The sequence below is a fragment of the Melampsora larici-populina genome, assembly GCF_000204055.1.
Source record: "Melampsora larici-populina 98AG31 unplaced genomic scaffold MELLAscaffold_30, whole genome shotgun sequence".
In the NCBI taxonomy this organism is placed as follows: Eukaryota; Fungi; Basidiomycota; class Pucciniomycetes; order Pucciniales; family Melampsoraceae; genus Melampsora; species Melampsora laricis-populina.
In genome coordinates this window covers 152,728-176,499 of record NW_006768794.1, presented here as the reverse complement: position 1 = coordinate 176,499, position 23,772 = coordinate 152,728, and the positions used below count along the sequence as shown (strand labels likewise).

The following is a 23,772-nucleotide window of genomic DNA, read 5'->3' as shown; positions in this document are numbered from 1 at the left end:
TTCCTGAATGGTCAACACTCATCATGCATACCTGCGTGTTTGTCTGTAAGTCTCAGTGTGCGGAGAAACTCAATCCAAATAAGGCTTGGTGTTTTGATATATAAAATGACGCTTATCGAAGAAAAGATTGAGGGTTCAAAGTGACATAAAACTTAGATCAAACGAGTTGAAAGGTTTTGGATGAAATATATATAATGTCAGTGTTGAATAAAAAAACGTCGGCGAGATATGATCAAAGAGAAAAGGTAGATGATAATTAGAGTCAGAAGGGCTACTCCCACTTCGGTGTTATAAGATTCTCACAATTTTGAAAGTGAGAGGAATGTGAACGTTTTATCAAGGATTCCATCGCCACCGGTCCTACATAGAATCTCGGGATAAAATTAGTCGGAAGGAATCATTCGCCGCTTTGACAAACTTTCTCAGTGCCACACCACCTCGCATTAGTAGTACATCGATCTGACGATCTATGGATTTGTTTTGTCAACAAGATGGGTGATAAGCAGCGGAGTTTTCATATTGAAGTTCGAATGTGCGATCCTTACCAACAGTCTGACCGCTGAATTATGATAACTTCTAGCAACGGATCAAGCTTGCCTCTCTCTCGGCTGATTTTCACGAAGCCTTTATCAGCTTCTTCTTCTTCATGTGAGGTATATGTAGTTGAAACGATACTATCACACGAGCTCTGTTCGGCAACAAAGTGCCGATATTAGGTCATCACTGGCAGCTCGATAGCCTTGAATGTGTGCATGTATTTGACTCTGTTTGCTAGATTTTAGTCTGAAAGAATGAACCATCTCAGAGGAAGCCGACAATACGAATGACGATACAGTGAAGAGCGAGCAACCCAGAAAGCTCACCGGATTGATCACTCGAAGGTGACATTCGCGAGTGATTCGACTACATCTGACACTGTCCTATCATCCTCTTAGTTCTCGTATGGTGGGGTGATAGCCACGTCGATGGAGCCTGTAGAGTTCCAAGTCCTACCTACCTTTTCAGGGTGAATCGATCCATTCAGCCTGGGTTCGGTATATGAGTCAATCCGCTCGTCTCCGTTTCAGGTCGTATCCCTCTGTCCCGGTAGGCTATATCGTTTCCGAAGAGTTGCTCGATACCAATGTTCACTGAAATCAGTATGATCGATGAACTTGGTAAGGGTTACGTTTTAAGAGTGGTCTCAGAAGTAGAACTCTGGACGATTAGGATTGATGAGAGATGGATTGAACCGTCCTCGAAGTACGTCATTATCATCAGGTAATCCAAGGAGTCAAGATCGATAGACAAGGTCTCTGGAGGTCAAAGGATTGAACGAAGTAAACTTTCATTGGTTGACTACCGCTAATTATCTTTGATGGTTTTTCTTTCGCTCAACTTTCATTCCATAAATACCCTCCACATGTCCATGAGCTTATCTCCTCCCTATCCAGCCACACACTCTTGTTTACATAAATAACACATTTCGAATCCTAGCAAATTGATACTGTACACGCTTCATCACTAGTTTCCATGTTACTAGTTGTCTCAATTCCACCCATCACGGTAGAAAGCTATAAAGTTTTTAAAACCTTCCCGTGAACTAGATAAATTCCATCAGAATGCTTGCTTTTCGACCACATTACCTCATCTTAGTAGTCGTCCTACTCTCACTGGCTAGCCTCTCTTCGGCATGCGACACTCTAAAGCCAATAGCGTTTGACAAAGAAATCTTACGATTTGTAAAAACCCTCGAAGCTATATATGTCGATTTGAAAGAGTTGAAGGATATGAAGAAGGACAAAAACGTTCCCAAAACGGTGCTTGATGTGGCCATGAAAGGGTATTGTCAACTGGTCACACTGAATTATTCGCGGGGTCAAATAATGTCAGTTGCATTACCTTTTGTTGGCGTGAGTCCCAAATCCATCGTCAAGGCCTTTACAATGTTGGAGTAAGTGATCTGCTTCGACCGCGTGATTCTCTTTCAAGGCATTTGTCTGACCACATTGAATGTGATGATGTTGAGAAATTCGCTGACGGTATGATTAACGTCATATTTTAAATAGTAAAACGTATCAGGAGTTCAACAAAAAGGACGCTTTAGCTGCAGTTGATAGTGCAGAGAGCTTTGCAGTCGGTATGATTAAGTCGATTGATGGCATCAAGAAATGTAAGATTCTATCATATTGATCATAAGAGTTGGACTGAATCTTACTTATTTTTTGACAATGCTTCAGACACCGACAAGTTGCGCAAAGCGAAAATTGATACAAAGAAGATTCTTCATCTTTAACGAATCCAAGGATTGAAACTGAATTACATCTTAGTGAACTTCCTCGAGACGCTCCTTGAAGGTTTTGAAAAAAGGAAAAGGAAAAGAGTAGATGCGAAGAAAGAAGTCTTCTACGTAGATAATCAGTCAGAGAGGGGAAGTGTAATGCTGCTACCTACACAATCATTGATGTATCAACGAACCATTTTTTGGATGTCAAGATTCAGTTGCATGTTGTACTTCTAGATTTTTGTCATTTCTGTATGGGTCAGTAGAATTTTACGCGCAATGTTTTACGCACTTTTTTGATCGTAAAGAACAAAGTGCGTAAAGTTGCGTCTCGTGTTGAGAAAAGTGCAACTTTACGCTCAAAAAAGTTTTTCGCTTCGCTGTAAAGCATTCATTGTAAAATTGTCCTTTGATACCCTCAAATCTTTACTTTTACGCACAATATTTTACGCGTAATCGTATAGCGCAAAATATGACATCGCAAAGTTGCATAATCCAATTGCAAATGTGCTACTTTACGCCACCAAACCATCATTTTGCGCTGAACAAGTCACCATATGGGATGTCATATTGGATCTCATAACCAATAGATGATTTACCCTCAACCAAGAAGTAGAAGCATCACCGCGAATTGTGTGAGCATTGGGAGTCATGATACTTCTACCCCCTTGCGTTGTTTTTTTCAAAAGGACGCAAGGGGCCTCACAAATTTAGCCAGTCATACTCATGAAGGTGAAACGTATGACTGGCTCGATTATCGAAGATACGTAAGTGTGACTCGCGAGTGAACAAGATCCAGGGTCTCCCCAAAAGGAACACCGCAAATCAACAACCAGTAGGATCTTTGATTCGACCAAGAATTACTGCCTTTCCAATCCTTCAGTATTTTCTTCGTTTTTTCTGACCTACAAGCTATGAAGCAAAAGAAATCGACACTTGCCCGTTTGAAAGACCATGATCATCGGTATGATAGCGAGGAAGACTTCCATCAGGCTGATTCAAGCGATACCAATACCAGCGAGACTCATACAAGCGAAAGTGAAGATGAAAAGACACGTGCTATTCTCATTGAGCCAGAGGACAATTCTGATTTTGAAGATGTGGAGGAGGCTGACGCGGATGATTTAGACCAAGCTCAGTCAACGGGCGACAGTGCTTCCAAAATTTCCCTTTCACAATCTCAGACCTCTTCAATCAGTAAAAAACCAACATCTTCTCCAGAACTAATGAGAAAGAAGAAGGACAAATCACTTTTGAAAACAAGCTCAAAGACTCATTCTATTTCAACTGCGCCTAAGAAAGAAACTTCAAATGCTCAACATATCAAGCAGTTTAAGATTAAGAGCAAGAAGTTGCAAGCTCGGCTCAAGGAACGTCGCAAGAAATTCACTACACCACATAACCCGGATATGTTCAAAACATTCATTGATCATGGTACAATCATGGATGCACAGTCTTACCCTCTCTTCATCAATGGAAGTACTACCTATGTCACGAAGGACACCGAATCGATCACTAATTGGGGAACGTTTGGTTACACCTACACTATGTCAGGAGGAGATGTCAAAGGACGGTGGAAAACCACCAGATATAAGTGTTTAGGGGTGCTCAAATGTACAAATGAAAGCTGTAAATACCGGGGCTCACCTCCCACTGGTCGCACAAAAATTTCTAAACTTGTGCAACAGTAAGTACCTTCTTTAGTTATTTCCGGACTATCTAGAAATTGAAATCTCCTGACTTCTCTTTCTTCATCTGAAACATAGGCAGAAACCATGCAAGGTCCCTCGCTGCCCAGGGATTGTCATCCATGTTGCATGCAAAGATACTTTCTGCCGACTAGATGAATGTGTAGAGACTCAGTGGGGACTTCTTCGCCACATCGGGACTCATGACCACCCATGGCCAGTTCGTACAAAGGCAGACAAAATTTCAAAAGAGGAGTTCGCAACTGTTGTCAAAAATAATAGCAAGTCTAAGCCAATGCAATTAAAAGTTGGTGAAACTGTTCTTCTTATATATTTTGATCTGATATCAACTTGCAATTTGTTCTGGAATGCATAGACAGGGCAAGCACTGGCCGGAAAAAAGCCTATCAAAAGTGTCTCCACCATTCACGTAGCATATCGAAACCGCTCAAGAATCGCTTCTGAACGTCGCTCGGTTCTGAAAGACGCTGGGATAATATCAGACAAGAAGGGTAAAGGTGTTCAAGACGAATTTGTGATTGATATGTTGAGTTGGGCAAAGTAAGTCCATATTGAGATCTACATCTTCTAGACTCTCATCTTCGGTCATTAAATGATACTAACGCTGATGTTTCTTAGGCGTGGTTTAGATATCATTTATATCACCATGACGCCCGCTAATGCACATATTTCTTTCCAGACAAAGTGGATGAAAGAGCGACTGCTTACTATTGATGATGATGGACGCGCTTACAGTGGTGGTCTTCTTACGGATGTGACATACAAGCTATTTGCAACAGGCTACCTATGCTCTACAACAATGTATGACAATGACCTCTGCCGGTGGATTCCAGTTCTATTCACTTGGCTCTCTGGTTTATCCGAAGCACACTATCATGCACACTTTGTACAATTGATGAAAATGGTGAAAGACGCTCCTATCACTCCACCTCAGCGGGACTCCCTTATTCGGACTGTGGTTGATTTCTCTGCTGCTCAGAAAAATGGTTTCATACAAGCTTATATGGATGTCTTTGAAGAATATGATAGAGACCGAGCACTATCAAGGCTCAATGGATGCCAAGAACATTACAGAGCATCTGTCACTCGGCTTAAGCGCAACTTCGGTCACAGGAGGTCAAGAGGTATGTTATACTTACTCTTCTTCATGTTATGTTCATGATTTCTCAGGTTGGTTTGAGTACATATTTTGATTACTATCCTTCATTGGATAACACAGGATGTATTTGAAGGATTGGCACTAGATCTACTCAAAAAAAGTAATAGCAAAACCCACGACAAGAAACTTGATGAATTACGAAGGACTTTCCCTAAGGCAAAGAATTGGATTGATTGGTGGCAGACCTCCGATATAAAAGCAATGCTATTCTGTTCGCGGCAGCCCCAAATGGATGATTTTGACCTTAGTGAGGATGAACTGCCAGAAACCACAAATGCACAAGAGAGTATGCACCGTGTGATCTACATGATAAGGTATGTCAGCTACAACTCTACGTGATTAATTGGAAGACTTATTGAAAGTGTGTCTGAACTTACTGGCACCATCTATGTAGTGAGACAAAATGCTCCATACAGATTGGAATGGTCCAGCTCTATGCTCTTGTCAAGACACTGGAGCGGGATCATGAAGATGTTATGCGTGGAATCACAGTGGAATATGGATCGCTCTCTAGGCACTACAAGACAGTTGCTGAATCTCTAGGTTGGACTCAAAAACATCAAAAACAGCGTGCAGTCCCAAATGATGGCCGGCCACCGGACACCACTGAGGCACTTGGTCTCAAAAGCAAGAAATTACACTACACAAAATGTCATCTTTACCGGGCGGTAAAGAAAACTACTGACATAGAAAAGTCCTGAGGCAACAGGAAGAGAGCTAAAAATCTGAAAAAATATGCACCTTGTTCCTAGATGTTGGGGCGTCATGATGAGTATTTTTTTGTATTTTACACACCAATATTGGTTAATGTACTAACAATAAAGGCTGAGAATCATCAAAAACCCACCTGTAACAATACCTGAAATTTGGCCCTTGACTTTGAAGACAGGATTTTGGAATCTTCAAACATCAATAACTTTTGCGGTTCTGAATCAAATCACTCGATTTGAAGTGCATTAAAAAGGTGAGCTTTTCCTCTACATTTTTCATTGAGACATCACATCTGTAGCTGGTCTAGAAAAGTTCCTACAGAGCTATTCATGCAGAACTGTTTGAACATATGTAGAGTGTTTAAATGACTAGATAGCACCTTACTAGCATTATGAAGTGTGAAGGAGAATAGTTCAGCTTTTGAATGAACCAGAAATCGAGTTATTTGGAGCAGAATTGCAAAAGTTATTGAAGTTTTTAGACCACAAAATATTGCCTTCATACTCATGACCCAAATTTCAGGTATTGTTACATGTGAGTTTTTGATGATTTTCAGCGTTTATTGTTAGTACATAAACCAATATCTGTGTGTAAAATACAAAAAAATACTCATCATGACGCCCCAAGATCTAGGAACAAGGTGCATATTTTTTCAGATTTTTAGCTCTCTTCCTGTTTCCTCAGGACTTTTCTATGTCAGTAGTTTTCTTTACCGCCCGGTAAAGATTACATTTGGTGTAGTGTTAGGACGGCCAAAGGGTTCACGGAACGTTGACAGGAACCCAATCACCACATATCAAGGATATATTGCATCATCAATTACTGGTAGACAATTTCGGTGCTGGGAAGACTCGATGCTAGAGTGTCTCTATGCCATTCACAACCCTCTATGGTACCGTGGTAGTAGAGGAAAATCAGGTGACATTTTCACAAAGATGATGTGACATTTTTCAGCACGTACATCATTTGACATGAACCACTTAGGGGATATTGTCAGTATCCTCAGCAAGGGACAGGATAACCTTCATGAAGCAATAGAAGATGCCTACAGAGGCAGCTTTAAACCGGACACTTTTTCATCAGCCGAGCTTTTCTTGGAAGGTTTGTTTGACCCAAGAAAGAACTCTTCTAAGGCTGTTCAAACAATATTTCAGGTTCAACGCAAGTGTCGCTACACCTGCTCTCGCAAGTGTGCCGAAGATCATGAATCGGATGACCGTAACAATAAGATCAAGATTCGTAAATTAATTGGATTAAACCTTCGGCCAGAAGACTTTGAAGCTGCTGATCTTGAATATGGACAAGGACCCGAGCTTGTTCAAAAGCTATGTTCAGTGGGTGTTTACTCCCAATCAAATTATCATTGTAAACCATGTATGGATGATGATAAAAAAGCAAAATTGATCCTGGAAAAGAAAAAATCAACATTAAAGACTGCCACCGCAATCCCAAAAGCAATACCTCCGTTCTGCTATCAACTAGTTCAATACAACCTCACTTCACCTCCACTTCACCTCTACATCCATCAGGACATTACACCACTTCTCAGTCAGAATCTTCCATATGATAGTTTTATGTGCGATTCAAACTGGCCAGCAACGATGAAATTGGGAGGTAATGAGTACACTTTGAAGGCACGCGGGTACTGGGGTAACAAGCATTACTGGTGCAAGGTAGTTCGAACACTTGGCGGAGTGTATGGAGTATGGTTGAATGATGATACACTCAATAAGGGGATCGCTCGGATGCTAAGTAGTGATTGTAGCAGTATTGCTGGACCATCACCAAGCACAAGCTGGTTGATGTATTCTCAAACGTATAGCAAGAGCGAGCAAGCAATTGTCAATGAATCAAACGAAAAGATAAGAAAAGACAATTCAAAGTCTAAAGGCGGAGCCAAGCTAACTGATCATCACAACCATTCCCATGCAAAAGACTCTTCATCTTGTAAGTGTATATCTGCCAATAACCAAATCTGTCGAGTTTTCACTGAAAGCGCTTGTTGTTCTCTTCTGTAGCAGATAAATTCTTGCTCGAAAATGGGGGCAAGCGCAAGAAAAAAGCAATAGATCATGTTGAAGATGATTCATCAGAAGAGGGGAAATCTGGTAAGTCTTGTTTTGTCGGTGTTTTAGCCATGTGGTCTAACTCTTTGTGTCCTCTGTCCCAAGCAAAACGAGTCAAGCTGGTGGATGACATGAAGCCTGCATATTCACAACTAGTTGCCGATGCCACTGCGTCCGCCACAGCAAAAGTCAAACAACAAGTAAAATCCATCAAGACGTGTAAAACACAGGAATCCAACACTGTGGATGAGGCACAATGTGGAGACTCGAAGAGATCTCATAAGGGCTGGGTGTGGGTTGAAGAACGGCCAGAATCTAATGATTTACTGCCCAAAGACAATCAGCACGTTCAAAGTCAGGTTGAAACCTCCTCACGCCGGACACGATCAGGAAGAGCAATTGGATAGCCTGTCTTTTCCTGATATTTTTTCATCCTTACTCTCATTGAATCACTTTTTGTATTTCAGTCGATTTTTTCTTTTGTTTCAATCTTATACTTATCAGCAATCAATCGATAGCAATGCTCAGTTTAATTACCCTTTGTTTATAGCTCTTAATAAGTTGAAAAGAACTCCATTCAAAGCCATCTCCTACACGTTCCTGTTCTTCAGGTAAACAGGTGCAATCAACAGCGAGTCTTGAACAAAGCGGTTGAAGTCACAATTTTCTAATGTATATTGCACAAGGATCTTGTGAGTAGTTGAACATGAACAAAAGGCCTATAGCCACTGGATGTTTGTGGGATTTTAAATTTGATTTTGGGCCCTGTGTGTTAGTGACTTGTTCAGCGCAAAATGATGGTTTGGTGGCGTAAAGTAGCACATTTGCGATTGGATTATGCAACTTTGCGACGTCATATTTTGCGCTATACGATTACGCGTAAAATATTGTGCGTAAAAGTAAAGATTTGAGGGTATCAAAGGACAATTTTACGATCTTTTTTTTTACAATGTATGCTTTACGACGAAGCGAAAAACTTTTTTGAGCGTAAAGTTGCACTTTTCTCACCGGAAGACGCAACTTTACGCACTTCGTCTTTTACGATCAAAAAAGTGCGTAAAACGTTGTGCGTAAAATTCACCGACCCCTTTCTGTATCATAATTGTAATCAACTGTGTCATGATGATCTGCCTGTGTAATGGTGGCAAAAGAGTGTTACTAGAGAACACACACTATGAGTTACTCCGCCTACAAACAAAAGGCGGATAAAAGGCTGGTACTGTGTTTGCTGTTCAAGTCTGGCAATTGAGTTTGACCAAAAAAGCACTGATTGAGTTGGGTCGTTTACAAGAGGTCAGTTTTTTTTGCTGGAATGAAGACTGATGTTGGATAAATCCAGTGCAAATTTGTCGAGGTAATGAGAAGATTGTACATTTTGAGAAGCGCACAAGTAATAGAAAAGCGAGCGTGGAAAGGACAACACAAAAGAAAAGAGAGAACAGATCAGACAAAATACATCAGGGTATAGCAAATCCTATGTCAAGAGGGGTAAGCTAATTATATCACAGTAGTTTTGCCGCTTGTGGCTTTGTTCATATATTTCTTTTCTGCTCGTTTGGCTTTTGAATCGGATAGCAATGGAAATTATTACAATACGTTAAAAAATGAGATTTGATTTATTGGTCTAGAGTTTTGACGACATTATGGTATTTTACGAGTTGAGAAATTGGTGAAGAAGGACGAGAAAACATCAATGTATAATAAAATGAAACATGCAGTTATAATACCCTCAGTAAGATTTGTTATTTAACATCATTGGGTTGACTTTAAAAAAGTGAGACCCTCAGTTAAAGATTTATTGTTGAACATCATCGGGTTAAGTTTAAGAAAATTAAATAGCTATAAAGTCTAATATAAAGATGAATAATTTTTTGGAGAACTTGAAAAAAGGATCAATTTGATCAGCTCCATAAATGTTTGATATTCATAGGCATCGATCAAAGTAGCATATCCAGAGGTTCACTGTGAGATCGCGACCGAGACAAACAAAGAACAAGTGATATCAGTAAGTATATAAGAAAAAATGGAAAATATCACACTCACATCTTAAAGGTTTTAAACTTTTCGAGCAGACTCAGGAATTGGTTGAGGAATCTTGGAGAGGTCTTTGAGAATGATGATACGACCTTTGATAGATGGGCGGTATGTGTGTGTTCGAGTAGAAGTGAGAGAAAGATCATTCATTAAAAGTGTCAAGCAAAGTCGATTTAACTTCTTAGGATGAAGCTCGACGGGTTCAAATGCCTTCTTTGGTTGTTTTTCATCTTTGACTGGTGTTGTGGGTGGATCAGGGCGGCGTTTGGGAATTGGATTACGTTGTCGGAGAGGGGGAGGTCGGGGGGCGAGAACGTTGGCTTGGGTTTGATGTCTTTGTAAAGGCATGGTGGTGAATATAAGAAGTGGTTGAAGGGATTCGGGTATGAGTAAGAGTGTGAAGGGTGAAGTTGTGTGGAAGGGTGAAAGAAAATTAACGCGAGGCGACGATGTCCTCAGATTTATATGGAAACATCGGTGCTGATCCCACCATACAATCCCATACTGCAATCCCATAACGCTCAGGGTACAAACAGATGATCGGCCAATCTCATTTCTTGATCGCATTATCGAAGCATTATCGAAGCATTATTTGTGTAATACAAGCTTCCTGAATATTGATAAAATTTTCCGTACGGTAACTAAGCTAATGCTGGCAATAGACTCATTATATTCGTATGTCGCTTTGTTACGATCATCTTTCCGTTGCAAACATCCGCTTCATCTCTCCGGTTTCGTGTTCCTTACAATTGCGAATCTTCCTTCCCGTGTTTGGTGAGAAAGAATTTTCTATAAATCAATCTCAACAGCTAGAAGCCTCATGAAAAGTAAATACAGACCACCTCATCTTACACCACCTCATCTTACGACGCGAGGTTTATACAGATATTTTGACATGTATCAGACGAAACATCTTTGCGAATCAAAGAACTCCTGACTCGTATTGTGGTCTTAAAAAGTTCAATAATTCAGATACATTGGATAACTTTTTCAGGATCCATCACAAGTGAGGTGTTTATGTAGATCATGTAGTTGAATATTTTGATAAGAAAGTGAATTTGAAAGAGAAGGAAAGTTGAAAGGTTATGGGGTTCAGATTAAAGTATGGGATTACATGAGGGAGTGTCACTTCAAAATTGATAAAAACCAAGAAAAGTTAAGGAATCGATATCAAAGAACCACTTCTTCATACATATTGTGTTATCTTGGTCCGATTTTTCAAGGTTCTACCTCCCTAGGACAGTGGCAACCAGTTGCGCAGGTCTTCCTCGGCCTCAGCTGCATAGTTGCGGACTTGACAACATATCAAGCCCATGAATATCCACGCCTTCTGGATGATATTCCCCCAATTTTATGTCATCATCTTTTTCATTCGCATATCAGTATATCTCAGAATTCAGGTCAATTCTTTAATACTTGTTGGAAATTTGGACGTGGTATCCAACCTATGTAAAACTTTGACCACACATTAATTTCTTTAGTTTCTGAGTAACCCGCCGGACAAATCGCACTTCAAGGACAGCTACAAATTCTGGTTAATTTTTGTCAGGAATTTTAAACTTGTTCTTTTACAATGATTTCCCGTCAAGTTAATTGTCTCATCATAATGGTCACCTCAATATGGTTTCTCGGTCTTTCTTCAGCAGCCAATAGCAGAGTAGCCAGCATCCAGTTTTGTCCACTTGATCCCAAAAGTTCTATCGAATCAGAATTAGAAGATCTGTTTAGTGAAGTCAACAGGATGGATGCGTATGTTAGAGATTTTGAAAAACCTAAACAATCTTCGGAATCTTTGTTTGATGTGGCATATAAAGCGATATGCTCAGAACTTAAACAGAACGCTAGTCGACTTCGACTTCTTGAGAAAGCAGGACCAAAGTCAAAGCCAGCGTATGACAAGATTAAACCTCTCATTGATCAAATCTTGTATGTCGTTTGTTTTCCTGAACTTCTCTACTTTCGCATTTACAAAAACCTGGTCATTGACAATGATTGTGTTCTGATCAATATTCACAGGATACACTTACAGAACTTCATCATAGACCCATCTGCCGCCGTTAAAAATGCACCAGAGTTATCCAAAACTATCACAGCTATAAGAGCAAAAGCTAAGCCTCGTAAGAAATTTTCAACTCGAGTTGAGATTTTGAAAAAAAAAATTGAAACTCAGGTGGCTGATTCATTCTCAAAAAATGCGTATACAGTCAATGCTGAATTGAGGAAAAATGCAGGTGGTCAATAACAACAGGTGATTCGACACATCAAGCAATAATCTCATTGTTCATGAATGATTGTCAGAAAGCTCAACAAGATTTTGTAACAGTGTGGTCGCGTATCTGGAAGGTTAATATGGTCGATGAAGATGAATAGCCACACTTCAAGACTAAATGAAGTCAGATCCAACCAATACAATATTAAGATACCAACAGTGACTAAAAGTGCAGAATTTAATCTGTGCCTACCGCCTCACTCGGTGTTGATGAAGTGACATCAAATTCCATAATTTCTTTGTAAAACCAAATCATAGACATTTGTGTAGTCTCAGATAGTCCACATAAATTTGTAAAGCTTTTACGAAATCCTATAACCTTGTGCAGATAACGCAAATTGACTCGAAAAGTATGCTAAGCCAGAAGTGGTTGGCTCTGTGGTCGCATTTGCAGTAGCTGCCTTACTTGTACAATCACCTTTTTTTAAATCGAAAACACTGTGACAAAAAGAAAGCTGAAAAACTAAACCCAAAATTTCATCTTGCCGAAAAGTTCAATGTTTACAAAGTTGACGAAGGCAAGTGGTTTACAAAAGTTGATTGACTTTATCTGAAAGTCGCAAGTCAAAACAGCATCAACTTCCAGCAATACTATCAAAGTTGGTGATGAAATCATGATTGCATCACTTCTAGTATTTACCTCCAAGTTGAAGTGCTTGCACTTGTCCTTTGGTCAATCATTGACCGACATGCTTAACATTCACCCTGCGACCTAACGAGCCGTCTGTGTCGCAAACATTTCTAGGTTTTTGTTAACTTGAATTTCTTCGCGACCAGGACCCTTTGCGGGTATTGATGGCGGAGTTGGTCTCCGAAGCCAATTGATCATGGGTCACCTGGATGTGCCCGGGGTTGCGATCAAAAATGGAGACGAAGCCTTGAAAAAGGGTTGATCAGGTATCAATCGTCGATGAACCAGCGAGCAGTGCCCCGTGCTCAAGTCTGTTTTACAGCATGCTTTCGAACGCCCGACGTAGAAGACAAGGCCCCGAGCGTCGAAGTGCTCAACTGAGTGCGAGGCTCAGGATAGCATCGGTCACCAGAGACACATTTTTATGCATCCTCGTGTAGTGGTAAACCCATGTGGCTCATCAAATGATTGAAAGTCGCAAAGATGTTTGTCGATGTCACGGGGCAATGTTTCAGCTTTTTGTTCATGCTATTTATTTGTTCAACTCTTGCCGTCAGCTAGTTGTGCACTTGACAACATTAAAGTCCATAAATAATCTACCATCACTTTGATTTCATTCCGCTATCTCTTTTTGCATTCGTACTTTACGATATCTTCAAATTCCAGTCAACTCTGAAAACTGCTTAGGAATTTGAAAGATTTATATCCTATCCATTTAAAAATTCCTACCACCCACATATAAGCGATTTACCTAGTTTCTAACTCGTCAATTTGATCGCATCTGTCAGGATAACTGTAAATTCTGGTCAATTTCAGACAGTGTTCCTAAACACCTACATACTTTCATCATGATTTCTCGTCGATTTGATTGCTTCCTCATCGTATTCAGTTTAATTTGGTTTGCAGGGCTGACTTCAGCTGCCACCAGTTTTGCCGCCAACGTCAAGTATTGTCCTATTAAATCCAAAAAGAGTATCACAGATGAGATCAAATCATTAACCGAAGAAGTCACCAATATGAATGATTATGTTTCAAAACTAGCAGATTCTAAAGATAGAGATGAATTACTTGATGTAGCCTATAAAGCGATTTGTTCAGAGTATATGCAAAACGCTAGTCGGCTTAGACTTTTTCGTAAGGCAAAACAAAAATCTAAAACATCTTATGAGAAGATCAAACCTCTTATTGATCAAATTGTGTATGTCATTTTCTTTCACTTGTTTAGTTTTGCTTCGAATCTTTGTTTCTACACTTTGATCCATAAGAATCAGAGCTTGGACATTGATCATGATACATGTTGGGTTGTTGATGATGTTTTACAGGATTCTATTACAGGATTTTATCATTGATCCATCAAAAGCAGTTGAACATGCATCAGATTTGGCCAAAGCTATCACAAAAATACGAGGAGAAGCTAAGCCACGTAAGAAATTCCTACTCGGTCACATGATTTTATTATTGATTGAAGTGAATACTGATCAAGATTATGGATTCTTTCTTTGTAATTCGTTTTAAAAAGTCAATGGAAAATTGATAGAAAATGTGAAGGATAAGGAAGATTAAGTAACTGATTGAACATCCATTAACGTCAAGTTTAAATTTATAACTTTTCATTATGAAGTGTAAGGTTGAGTTTGAAGATCAAAAACAAATCATGATAAAAAAACATGACAATCATGGACATGGACTCGAGTGGCACTTGATCAAGTCAGGAGAAGTGAATTGAATTTCTCAACATCAATACAATCAAGCCTTGTGTGGATAGATTTATCGACAATAGTGATTGCTACTAACTAGTTTTCAAATTCTAGAAAACTTAAATCTTCTTTCATTCGTAATCGTTTCAATTTAATTTTCTTTTTCTTTAATCAATGTGATTTCAGTTTTTTTTGGTCCGAGACCGATGTTATATATATAAATATCTTCATGTTTACCTTCAAATAATTGTGATTGTCTTCTTTTTTCTCAACTTAATCGCAATGATCAGTAGTATGCATGAATGTTAAAGAATTGAACACAATTTTATTCACTCTTGATATAGTATGGCTTGGATAGTTTGAGCAAACCTGCTTTTCTGCAAATGATCATCCTAGAAAAGAGATTACGATGAAGGAATAAAGCCAGCATGGGTCACGTTAGAACATTCATCACCATTTCCTTCTGAAAAAGCTTCAATGTCACCTAAAGTGCAAGGATGACTGAGTGATGTACCGTATGGGTGGCATTGCTGGCATTGTACGGCACCCGGCAAAGTCACAAGGCCGGGTCCGAGATTACCAAATTTGGAGTCACAGCAAATTGGAAAGCATCAAACCATCAAGAACACCATCAAGACCAGTACTATCACCATCACCATCACCATCACCATCATCAACCACAACAACAACATCATGACCACTAAATCAGTTCAATCAAACAACAACAACACATCACCAAAACCACAAACTATCTCAAACAGACAATCACAACATGAAAGAAGATTAGCTGATCGATCATTAAATCATGTTAGTAATCTCATCTTTCAATCTCATTCAACTAAAACTAACCATCTTTCTCATTGATTTCAGCTTCTGGGTTTCACTTTACCTCCAAGGTCTTCTCCTCTTACTTCTCTACCAGCCCGACGTTCAGTAAAACGTCATGCATCAAACCATCCATTTTACGATAAAGATAGTGAGTGATATCAATCATCAGACTGTCTGGACAACTTGGAGTTCATCTTGCTCTCTTCCTCTTCGTTTCTCAAAAGGATTTGTACATGCTCAATATCGATTCATACTCAAGCCTACTGGCGATTATACAGCACATTTTGCCGATCCGGATATCCGATTCCATTGGCCCGGTCTGTCTTTTCTTTCACCATCAAATCCAACCTATTGACTTCATCACACTTACATCTCACCTCTTGTATCGTTTCTTAAGATATTCTTCAAGTCATCGTTCATGTTTCCCGACCTGATCATTCGACTCATGAAGAAAACGAATCTTCTGGTTTATCCAAACTGGCATGTCCGATTTGTCTTTCACCCACTACAGCAGCACGAATCACAAAGTGTGGACATGTGTTTTGTTATTCTTGTTTACTTCATTATCTTGAATTGAGTGAAGAAAAGAAGGGTGAAGGTCGAAAATGTCCAGTTTGTACAGATCCAGTGATGAAGAAAGATCTCAAATCTGTTAAATGGTTAAACTTTGATTCAGAACAAACTCATATTCGATTTCGTCTCATGGAACGTCCTACTTTTTCAACTTTGGCACTTCCTCGTTCTTCAACTTGGCCTTCATCTGCTATCGAACCTCTTCAATCTCCTTGGCATTTCACTCCTGATGCTCTTACTCATGCTAAATTCATGGTCGCAGCACCTGATTATATGAACAATGAGTTGAATAACGATTTGGAAGAATTACAGACAGAACTAGCTACACTCGTTACTTGGTCTGCCTCCGACACTCAAGCTGATCTAGGCGTAGTCTTTGTTCGAGCAGCCGATGCAAAGGTACGAGAACAGATTGTGAAAGTAGGATTATTAAAGACTACGGCCGTCATGACTTCTCGTAAGAAGGCTCTTCGACAGATCTCTTCAGTTGTAGACCAACAAGAAAATCTAGATAAAGAAAGGCTCTCCCGAGCTGAGGATTCGATCAGCGGATTTGTCAGTACGACGGATGAAGATGAGGAAGGAGTAGTAGAGCCATATGATCCAACCGATCCAATCTCGAATCGTCCCTCTCCCACGCTAACTCGGAAGAATGTGAACCCGCCTGAAGCCAGTCCACCACCATATCGGTTTTATCAAGCTGCCTCTGGTCAACACGTCTATCTCGCACCACTGGACATCAGGATCTTATTAGCCCGATTTGGAAGTTATGACGACTTTCCTAATGAGTTGGCATTAGAAGTTGAAAGTTCAAATGAAGGAAGAATGACAGACTCATTGAGGAAGAGATGCAAGTATCTTTCACACTTACCTACAGGTACAAGTGTGAGGATTGTAGAAACCAAGATAGATGAATATTTAAAGGCAGATGATACTTGTTTAGGGGCTGCACTTCGACGACGTAGGATGAGACGTAAAGAACAATTAAGGAAAGAGGAAAGGGCTAGATTGAAGAGTGAAGTTCAGCAAGCAAGTCATCCTCAGACTCTTGATTTAGGTGAAGAGAATAATAGCTCATTAGGAGAACTAGAGGAGTTATTATTTCCGGAATTCAATGCTGATGAACATGACTTTTCGTCTGAGAATTCAATGAGACGAGGAGAAGTTGAAGATGAACAAGTTAGCCCTCAAGGAGAAGGAATTTTGAAATTGAATGAAATTCCAAGTGGATCAAGAACAGTTTGGGGTACAAGAATAGTGAGAAGTACGATGATAACTGATGAATCAAACGAAGATCACGATCATGATGCATGGGCAGCTGTTTTGAAAGGAGTTAAAGATGAAGAAGATCGAGAAGATCAAAAGAATAATAGTAATAAGAAAAAGAAAAAGAAAGGAAGAGTGGTGATTAATATTAGTGGTGGATACGGTGGTCGAGGTGGATGAAGAATTATGCTCGGATATAAAAGTTTTTTTTGGATTGAAAGAGTGGTACAGAGAGAGAGGAGTTCAACGCATCCTTTGATGATCTTTTTCTCAATGATTTTTTTTCTTAGTGATCTATTTCTTAAATGTTCAGTCTGTTGTATGATTATGGGTAAGTGTTTGATTGTCTCTATGTACACGTGATGTGCAGTTGGTGAGTTAAATGATAGTGATGTGTTTGGTTCTGGATCATAGTTGGTTTTATGGATCTTAATCTTTTTGTCTTTATACCTCTAACTCTTGTAGCTTACTTGATTGATTAAGGCTATGAGAGTCAGAGGGGTTGTTGTAATTTAATAAGCGTCACTCTTTTGGATTATTATATGTACTTCTCCATTATATTCAATGATTCTGAGATTCAAATGCTTTTTGCATTTTGAAGTATTTATTTAAATATTGTCTGATCCGAGTTTTGATATGGGTCCCTTTCAAACACCCGCGTTCTAACCAATTTGGTTCAACATATCAAGTACTTTTGTTTTAGAAGACGATTTCTTTTCGACATAAACAAGGCCGATTTCTTCAAGCTTCGACCGCAGAGTACATATCACTGAAGCCAGACCATACTGGAAGAGAAATAAATTTTTACTCATTGTCACCTGGAAGATTTATGAAGCTCAAGTTTTATTATCTCCAAAAGAAGTCGATGAATGTTTTGTTGTAGGTCGTGGGTAAGTGAGCTAAGATTGAAGTTGCCTGGGAAACAACATCATGTGACATGAGGAGGAAGGACAGGTTTCTCTCTCGCGATGATCAGGACCTTTTCGAAGCAATCAATTTATAACTTCTCCTAAACTCAACAAACTCCCGCCTTTTGATCATCTCTGATTGTTTCTACTTATCATGTCGGAATATTTACATCTCATCAAAGAATTGGCTTTCTTTCTCATAGCCTTGAGAGTAGTATCCTACATCTTCAAGTAGTAAGTCATGCATTTGAGGTTCAATAATTGACACATTTTGATGATGTTGTTATTGTCTTTTCGTTGAAATGTTGGGTGGGTATATATACTCAGTCGTAAACGTGGTGAGTAATTCGTTTCACAAAACTGGACCCAAATTCATAAATATCTCTTTGATTCCGAACGAACCAAGCTGTTGGAACCAGCGAGCGAAAAGACGTGTATCACGATCTACCTGGATGGCCACTGTGAGTCAATACTAACGAAACTGAAATTCAAGAAAATCGGTCACTGAAGGTGTTCTTCACATTTTCTATAGCATCGGTCAAGTAAGTTGAACGTACCATTTAGCGGTTCTTCTTCATGACCTCTTCGATCATGCAGTACTTCAAGGTAGCGAAAAAATGACAAATGGTTTCGCCTTAGCTACCAGAGGTAATCTTGAATAGACGATGTATCATAGAGTGGGGTGCAAGAATCACACGCGTCTATGGCGCTGGGGCGGCCGTCAGTTTTCATTTACTTCACGACTTTGCTCTTTCTACTTGAGAATCTAAACGAAACCACCGTTTCCTATCTTATAGCTCACTCTTCCTGGAACAAGGCTTATTCAGATAAGTCGACCTGAATGGATTGAGTATGTTCAGAAAAGTTTGTATAAATTCATCAGATCACTCCAGTGCAGAACGGTATTAAATGATGTTTAAACTGACTTTTTTATGGCCGTATAGCTAATTTCAGCAACTATGTCAAAGTGAGCTCGTGAGCTCCCAAGGCCGATTGATATAGCGGGCTGACTCCCAATGGGACCTCCACTCTTTGCAGGGAAACCTCTTCCAAGATGTCATGTCCCCTGTCTTTGGACAAGGAATTTTTGTCACTGATGGAGCGGCTTGGAAGGCTACCCGGCAGACCAAGACGAGGATTTTCAACGCTCGAAATTTCAAAGTGAGTAAACCAACCACAAGTATCGTTACTCGAGCTAAGCCTGGTGTGTATAGACGATTGTCACTCCTGCGATGCATGAAACGTTGCGCTCGTTCAATGGCTTCTTGGATCTCAAGGTCAGAGAGGGTGCAATTGTGAAAATGGACGATGTGTTCCATCGATTCACCCTGGAATCATTTGTGAAAATGATGTCAGTCATATTCTACGATCCTTCGATACGCTTTATTCATCTCTTTGACATCAAGCTGATCAGTAATGAGTGATTTAGGTTTGGACGTGAAATTGGCGCACTTAGCGTTCTCAAGGCCGAGAACGAAGCAGATCCATTTGTCAATGCGTTTGACTACGTTCAAAGGCAACTTGACATTGGAATGGTCCTTGGCGCCTTTTCTACTAAGCTCGCTAAAATCTTGGCTAGGCTTCCTAAGATGAAGGCGGCTCGTCAAATCATTGACAGTTACGCCTATGACCTCATTGATGCTCGTTTGAACGCCGGTCCTCAAATCGAATCACCCGCAGATTTACTTGGTCTCTTCATGCAATCCAATGATGAGAAAGGGTTTTCTTTAAGTCGAGATGAATTGAAGGACGCGGCTATCAACTTCATTATTGCTGGAAGGTAAGTTGACCCATACCGCTTTCTAGACATTCTGAAATCGGGGCTGATAGATACAAGTTCTGCCACCTCTTACTCTTCAAGGGATACTACTGCCCAAGCTCTTTCCTGGACTTTATTCCATCTCATCCAACGGCCCGCACTCGTGGCTTCAATGCGAGTAGAGATCGAAGGAATTTTACCTGAAGACGATGCGTTGGTTGATTATGAAAATTATAAACAATTCATCAATGTTCTCAGCGTCTTTTATGAAGGTTTAAGACTTCACCCGAGCGTTCCCAAGGCAAGTCAATTCAACATGAATAAGCCCTAATCTTATCATCAGAGAGACGCCTTTCTATAGAAGTCTTGTAGTAAGATCTCATTGCATACTCACTCATGGTTGATTCACAGAATCTCAGATTTGCTGTAGATCACGATAAGCTACCGGATGGTCCCATTGTTCAACCAAATGATTACCTGTACTGGAGGTAAGCTGTCTGACCACTAAAATCCTCACCGGTGAAAATCCTACGATGAGCACCGTAATGAAGTTTGAGAAAAACTGATATTGAAAAATGCAATTCACAAGTGACTGGCAAATGGCGCGTGATCCAAGCATATGGGGTGACGATTGCGCCGAATTTAAGCCATCGCGTTGGATTGACGAGGCAGGCAAACTGAAACAATACAGCCAATGGAAATTCCATGCTTTCAATGTGCGTCGTATTCTGCTCTCGTTCACGTGTCTTTATCCAATTGAATTTTGTTTCACAATCAACTTCAGATTGATTTATCTTTTTTATTCAATCTTTGACAGGGTGGGCCAAGAATATGTTTGGGAATGCATCTGGCTACATTAGAAGCAGTGGCTGTGATCGTTGAGATTGTGCGACGCTATGACATGGCATTTGCCCCAGGATGGTAGGTTGAACATATCATGGATCAACAGCTGGGTTACTAACAAGAAATACTATCATTAGGCTGGCTAGTGTACCAAAGATTGCCAAGATCACTCAAGAATCGACCGAAGAAACACCGAGATATGGCTCGTCTCTGACTTTACCAATGGCACAACCCATGCAAGTGATCCTGACCCGAAGAAAGGTTTCATGAGGGTTAAAGTGTCCACTTTGAAATCCATTGCATATTGATGATCATGCTCGCTACATCTACTTGATCAATTGTTTTCTATTCATCCTACCCATCTTTCTATATCAGTTTCTACGTATCCTCTGCAATGTGCAACATTTTTTGCAATTTCACTTTTTGATTTGAGCAGGTTGTAAGGGCTTCAGTGGGGATCCTTCATTGAAGACTCACCTACCAATGTTCACAAAACAATTGAACTATGAACTGAGATTGTTCAAGTGTCAGCTTTGTAAAGAAGCTGCACACGTATCGAAGAGAAGAGAACAATTCTAAAAAGAAAGATTGTTAAAAACGAGATTTATAAGTTCAATGAGAGAAAAAGGATACAATAGGGGGTTTCAAGTTTGGTTTTGGTTTGCGTATTTTTGAAAAATCCGGGCAAGTTTTTCGTAAAAAATGCGTAAAACCAACATATTTTGAAATCAGGACACATAAAAAGGTGTCCCGCTTGAAAAAAGATGACGCATATTTTACAACAACGGGCAAGTTGTTGTAGCGTGAAATTACACAAAAAAAGCTAACTTGAACCCCTTTAATATATCACTGCCAAAATAATGTGTTTTTCCATGGCAAAAAATGATTGATTCTAGCATTCAAAATGCCTTGCTTGATATTGGCCCAAAAAATCTGAAAAAATCTGGTAAGGCAAAATGTGCTATTTTCTTCCAGTTTGGAGATTTTGGTCATTAGCCGGTCTCAAAGTTAAACTGGGTTTGCAATAACCCGGTACACCCAGTTTTTTTGCAACCGGGTGAACTGGGTAGGTCAGAGAAAGGCCTACCGGTGAAAATTTTCAATTTACCCTTTGCCATACAAATTCTACTTACAAAGTTGACTTACAAAGTTCATACAAGCCACTAAAGCCGCCACCATGCCGCGTAAGAAGACCACCCCAAAGCAAACCAGTGCCCCTGCTCCACAACATACTGCTAGTACACCCTTGATCACTCCGAATCCAGCAAACTTCGGAAATCTACCTTCAGTATCCTCCCTCTCAGGATTTCCAGCAATCTCGGCTGCTCAAGTATCACCCTCTGCTCATCTCTCGCAAGGCGACTTGATACACTTACAGCTTCTTGCAAGTGGTGGATCACCAGGACCAGTGATCTCTCCGGGTTTCATCTTGTTTCCAACGCAACCCCTTTCACACAGTCCTCTTGGACCTCCAGGTTCTCAAACTCAATCAGGCACTGTATCAGCCATGAAATCAAAGACCGCTCCCGCCAAGGAACCAGTCCCTGAAAAAAAAGGTCGAGGTCGACGCAAGAAATCAGTCATCGAGGTTGTTGAGGAGCCGAAGAGTGTTCAAGTGTCTTGGTTTGCGAAGCGAGCAAGTGGCTTGTCCGATATCGATGTGGTTGCGTTATGGTTAGCTGAGGAAGATAACTTTCAAAGATGGAAAGGTCAGAATCTGAGCAAGATTGCAGTGGCGGCAATCTGTGCGGCTCATATGAAGGAAATTCATCAAACACTCCCAGCGAAAGGTAATTTTCCCAAGGAAAAAATGATTACATTTAATGCATTTTCAATCAAAAATGCTCATTTAATGCTAAATAATGCTGATTTAATGCTGATTTAATGCTGATCAAATGCATTTTCAATCGTTTTTGGCTCTAAATGTATTCATTTTTTACTTGGGAAAATTACTTTATGCTGGTAGTGAAATCAATCGTCCCCCAAGAGAAGTGGACAAGAAGGTAGTTTCCTCATTTCACTTCCCACATCATGCTTTTTGATGTTGATCTATTAGTAATGTTGATTGATGTTTCCATGTGGTTTTCTAGATCAAGTACCTCAAAGATCAATTTAAAGAAGGGTTTAAACAAATTAATTTGACTGGCCAAGGTGTTCTTGACAATGAAGATTACAAGGACAAGCTTGAAAAGTTGGGTTGAATTTTGCATACTGTAGATAGCGACGGTGACGAGGTAGTGGTTGGAAAGTTAGCTAAATCAAAAAAGTGTAAAGCACCTGCTAAAGGTACTGCTCTCGGTAAATGGTCTCAAAAGCTTTGATCTGGAAACATACTAATGATCATGCTTGACTTTAGAGAAAGCCATCGCCGTGTGTCCTTGGTATTGTCTCTTGGAATCGGTGATGCTTGAAAGGTCCAACATCATTCCGGAGGCGACTCGTGATACTTTAGGAAATGTATCGGTAGATTCTTTAACTTCGTCATCAAAGCCTCATTTGAAACGTAACTTGGTGCAAGTGGAAGATGATGATGATGATATGGACATTGTAAAAGAAGAATATGTTTCGAGAGAAGGCAACTTGGCATCTGGCGATGAGGATGTGAAGGAGGTCTTCCAACATGAGGACACCTCAAGCACTCGGGAGATGGCACGCAAGAAAAACAAACGTACGTGATGTTTTTCTAGATAATGCTTAAGGAAAAGTTGATTTAATTACTGTAATGACAGGCAAAAGACGTGATTCGAGAAACGGCAGTGCGCCTTGTGACACCCTTGGTCTTCAAACCTTAATGAATGATTTCTTACCTTCTTAAGCCAAACGTGCTCAGGCTGCGAAAGAGTCTCAAAAAAAGGATCAAGAACAAATTAAATTGAATGCCCAAATTGCGAATGCCATATCTGCAATGTCCAACAATCGACAAGAAGATGTGAAGCTCAAACGGGAGCAACTACGTGGTGAGGCAATCACGAAGTTCATGTCTTTGGGCGATACTTTCGACGAGGCTTTCAGAAAAGCCTTGTTGATGTACCCATCCCCTCAAGCGCCTGAAGCTC

At 40.1% G+C, this 23,772-nt stretch overlaps 8 protein-coding genes across 8 annotated transcripts; 7 read left to right on the top strand and 1 right to left on the bottom strand.

The window, feature by feature from the left end:
* Positions 1-1,601: 1,601 nt before the first annotated feature.
* Positions 1,602-2,275, top strand: MELLADRAFT_64940 (uncharacterized protein; the record flags this gene model as incomplete). The annotated part of the gene is made up of 3 exons (XM_007412433.1): positions 1,602-1,933; positions 2,049-2,152; positions 2,220-2,275. The coding sequence occupies 3 exons, from the start codon at positions 1,602-1,604 to the stop codon at positions 2,273-2,275; spliced, it is 492 nt and encodes a 163-aa protein (XP_007412495.1).
* Positions 2,276-3,177: 902 nt separating this feature from the next.
* Positions 3,178-5,674, top strand: MELLADRAFT_89439 (uncharacterized protein; the record flags this gene model as incomplete). Its single annotated transcript, XM_007412434.1, has 6 exons — positions 3,178-3,950; positions 4,030-4,258; positions 4,328-4,512; positions 4,591-5,096; positions 5,154-5,445; positions 5,494-5,674. The coding sequence occupies 6 exons, from the start codon at positions 3,178-3,180 to the stop codon at positions 5,672-5,674; spliced, it is 2,166 nt and encodes a 721-aa protein (XP_007412496.1).
* A 2,094-nt stretch (positions 5,675-7,768) lies between these two features.
* Positions 7,769-8,315, top strand: MELLADRAFT_108518 (uncharacterized protein; the record flags this gene model as incomplete). The annotated part of the gene is made up of 3 exons (XM_007412435.1): positions 7,769-7,789; positions 7,839-7,950; positions 7,978-8,315. 3 exons carry the CDS (start codon positions 7,769-7,771, stop codon positions 8,313-8,315), a joined length of 471 nt encoding a protein of 156 aa, XP_007412497.1.
* A 1,648-nt stretch (positions 8,316-9,963) lies between these two features.
* On the bottom strand, positions 9,964-10,290 carry MELLADRAFT_64937 (uncharacterized protein; the record flags this gene model as incomplete). Its single annotated transcript, XM_007412305.1, has 1 exon — positions 9,964-10,290. One exon carries the CDS (start codon positions 10,288-10,290, stop codon positions 9,964-9,966), a length of 327 nt encoding a protein of 108 aa, XP_007412367.1.
* Positions 10,291-11,515: 1,225 nt separating this feature from the next.
* MELLADRAFT_124314 (uncharacterized protein) lies at positions 11,516-12,184 on the top strand (the record flags this gene model as incomplete). Its single annotated transcript, XM_007412436.1, has 2 exons — positions 11,516-11,868; positions 11,959-12,184. 2 exons carry the CDS (start codon positions 11,516-11,518, stop codon positions 12,182-12,184), a joined length of 579 nt encoding a protein of 192 aa, XP_007412498.1.
* Positions 12,185-13,690: 1,506 nt separating this feature from the next.
* MELLADRAFT_108515 (uncharacterized protein) lies at positions 13,691-14,357 on the top strand (the record flags this gene model as incomplete). Its single annotated transcript, XM_007412437.1, has 2 exons — positions 13,691-14,040; positions 14,165-14,357. The coding sequence occupies 2 exons, from the start codon at positions 13,691-13,693 to the stop codon at positions 14,355-14,357; spliced, it is 543 nt and encodes a 180-aa protein (XP_007412499.1).
* An 805-nt stretch (positions 14,358-15,162) lies between these two features.
* On the top strand, positions 15,163-17,831 carry MELLADRAFT_117104 (uncharacterized protein; the record flags this gene model as incomplete). Its single annotated transcript, XM_007412438.1, has 4 exons — positions 15,163-15,346; positions 15,410-15,515; positions 15,592-15,684; positions 15,765-17,831. The coding sequence occupies 4 exons, from the start codon at positions 15,233-15,235 to the stop codon at positions 17,384-17,386; spliced, it is 1,935 nt and encodes a 644-aa protein (XP_007412500.1).
* A 437-nt stretch (positions 17,832-18,268) lies between these two features.
* On the top strand, positions 18,269-20,986 carry MELLADRAFT_89437 (cytochrome P450 monooxygenase; the record flags this gene model as incomplete). Its single annotated transcript, XM_007412439.1, has 16 exons — positions 18,269-18,348; positions 18,442-18,452; positions 18,521-18,575; positions 18,647-18,656; positions 18,754-18,834; positions 18,912-18,978; positions 19,059-19,081; positions 19,153-19,275; positions 19,329-19,465; positions 19,544-19,894; positions 19,952-20,178; positions 20,219-20,244; positions 20,285-20,361; positions 20,463-20,589; positions 20,691-20,794; positions 20,854-20,986. 16 exons carry the CDS (start codon positions 18,269-18,271, stop codon positions 20,984-20,986), a joined length of 1,632 nt encoding a protein of 543 aa, XP_007412501.1.
* Between the last annotated feature and the right edge of the window lie 2,786 nt (positions 20,987-23,772).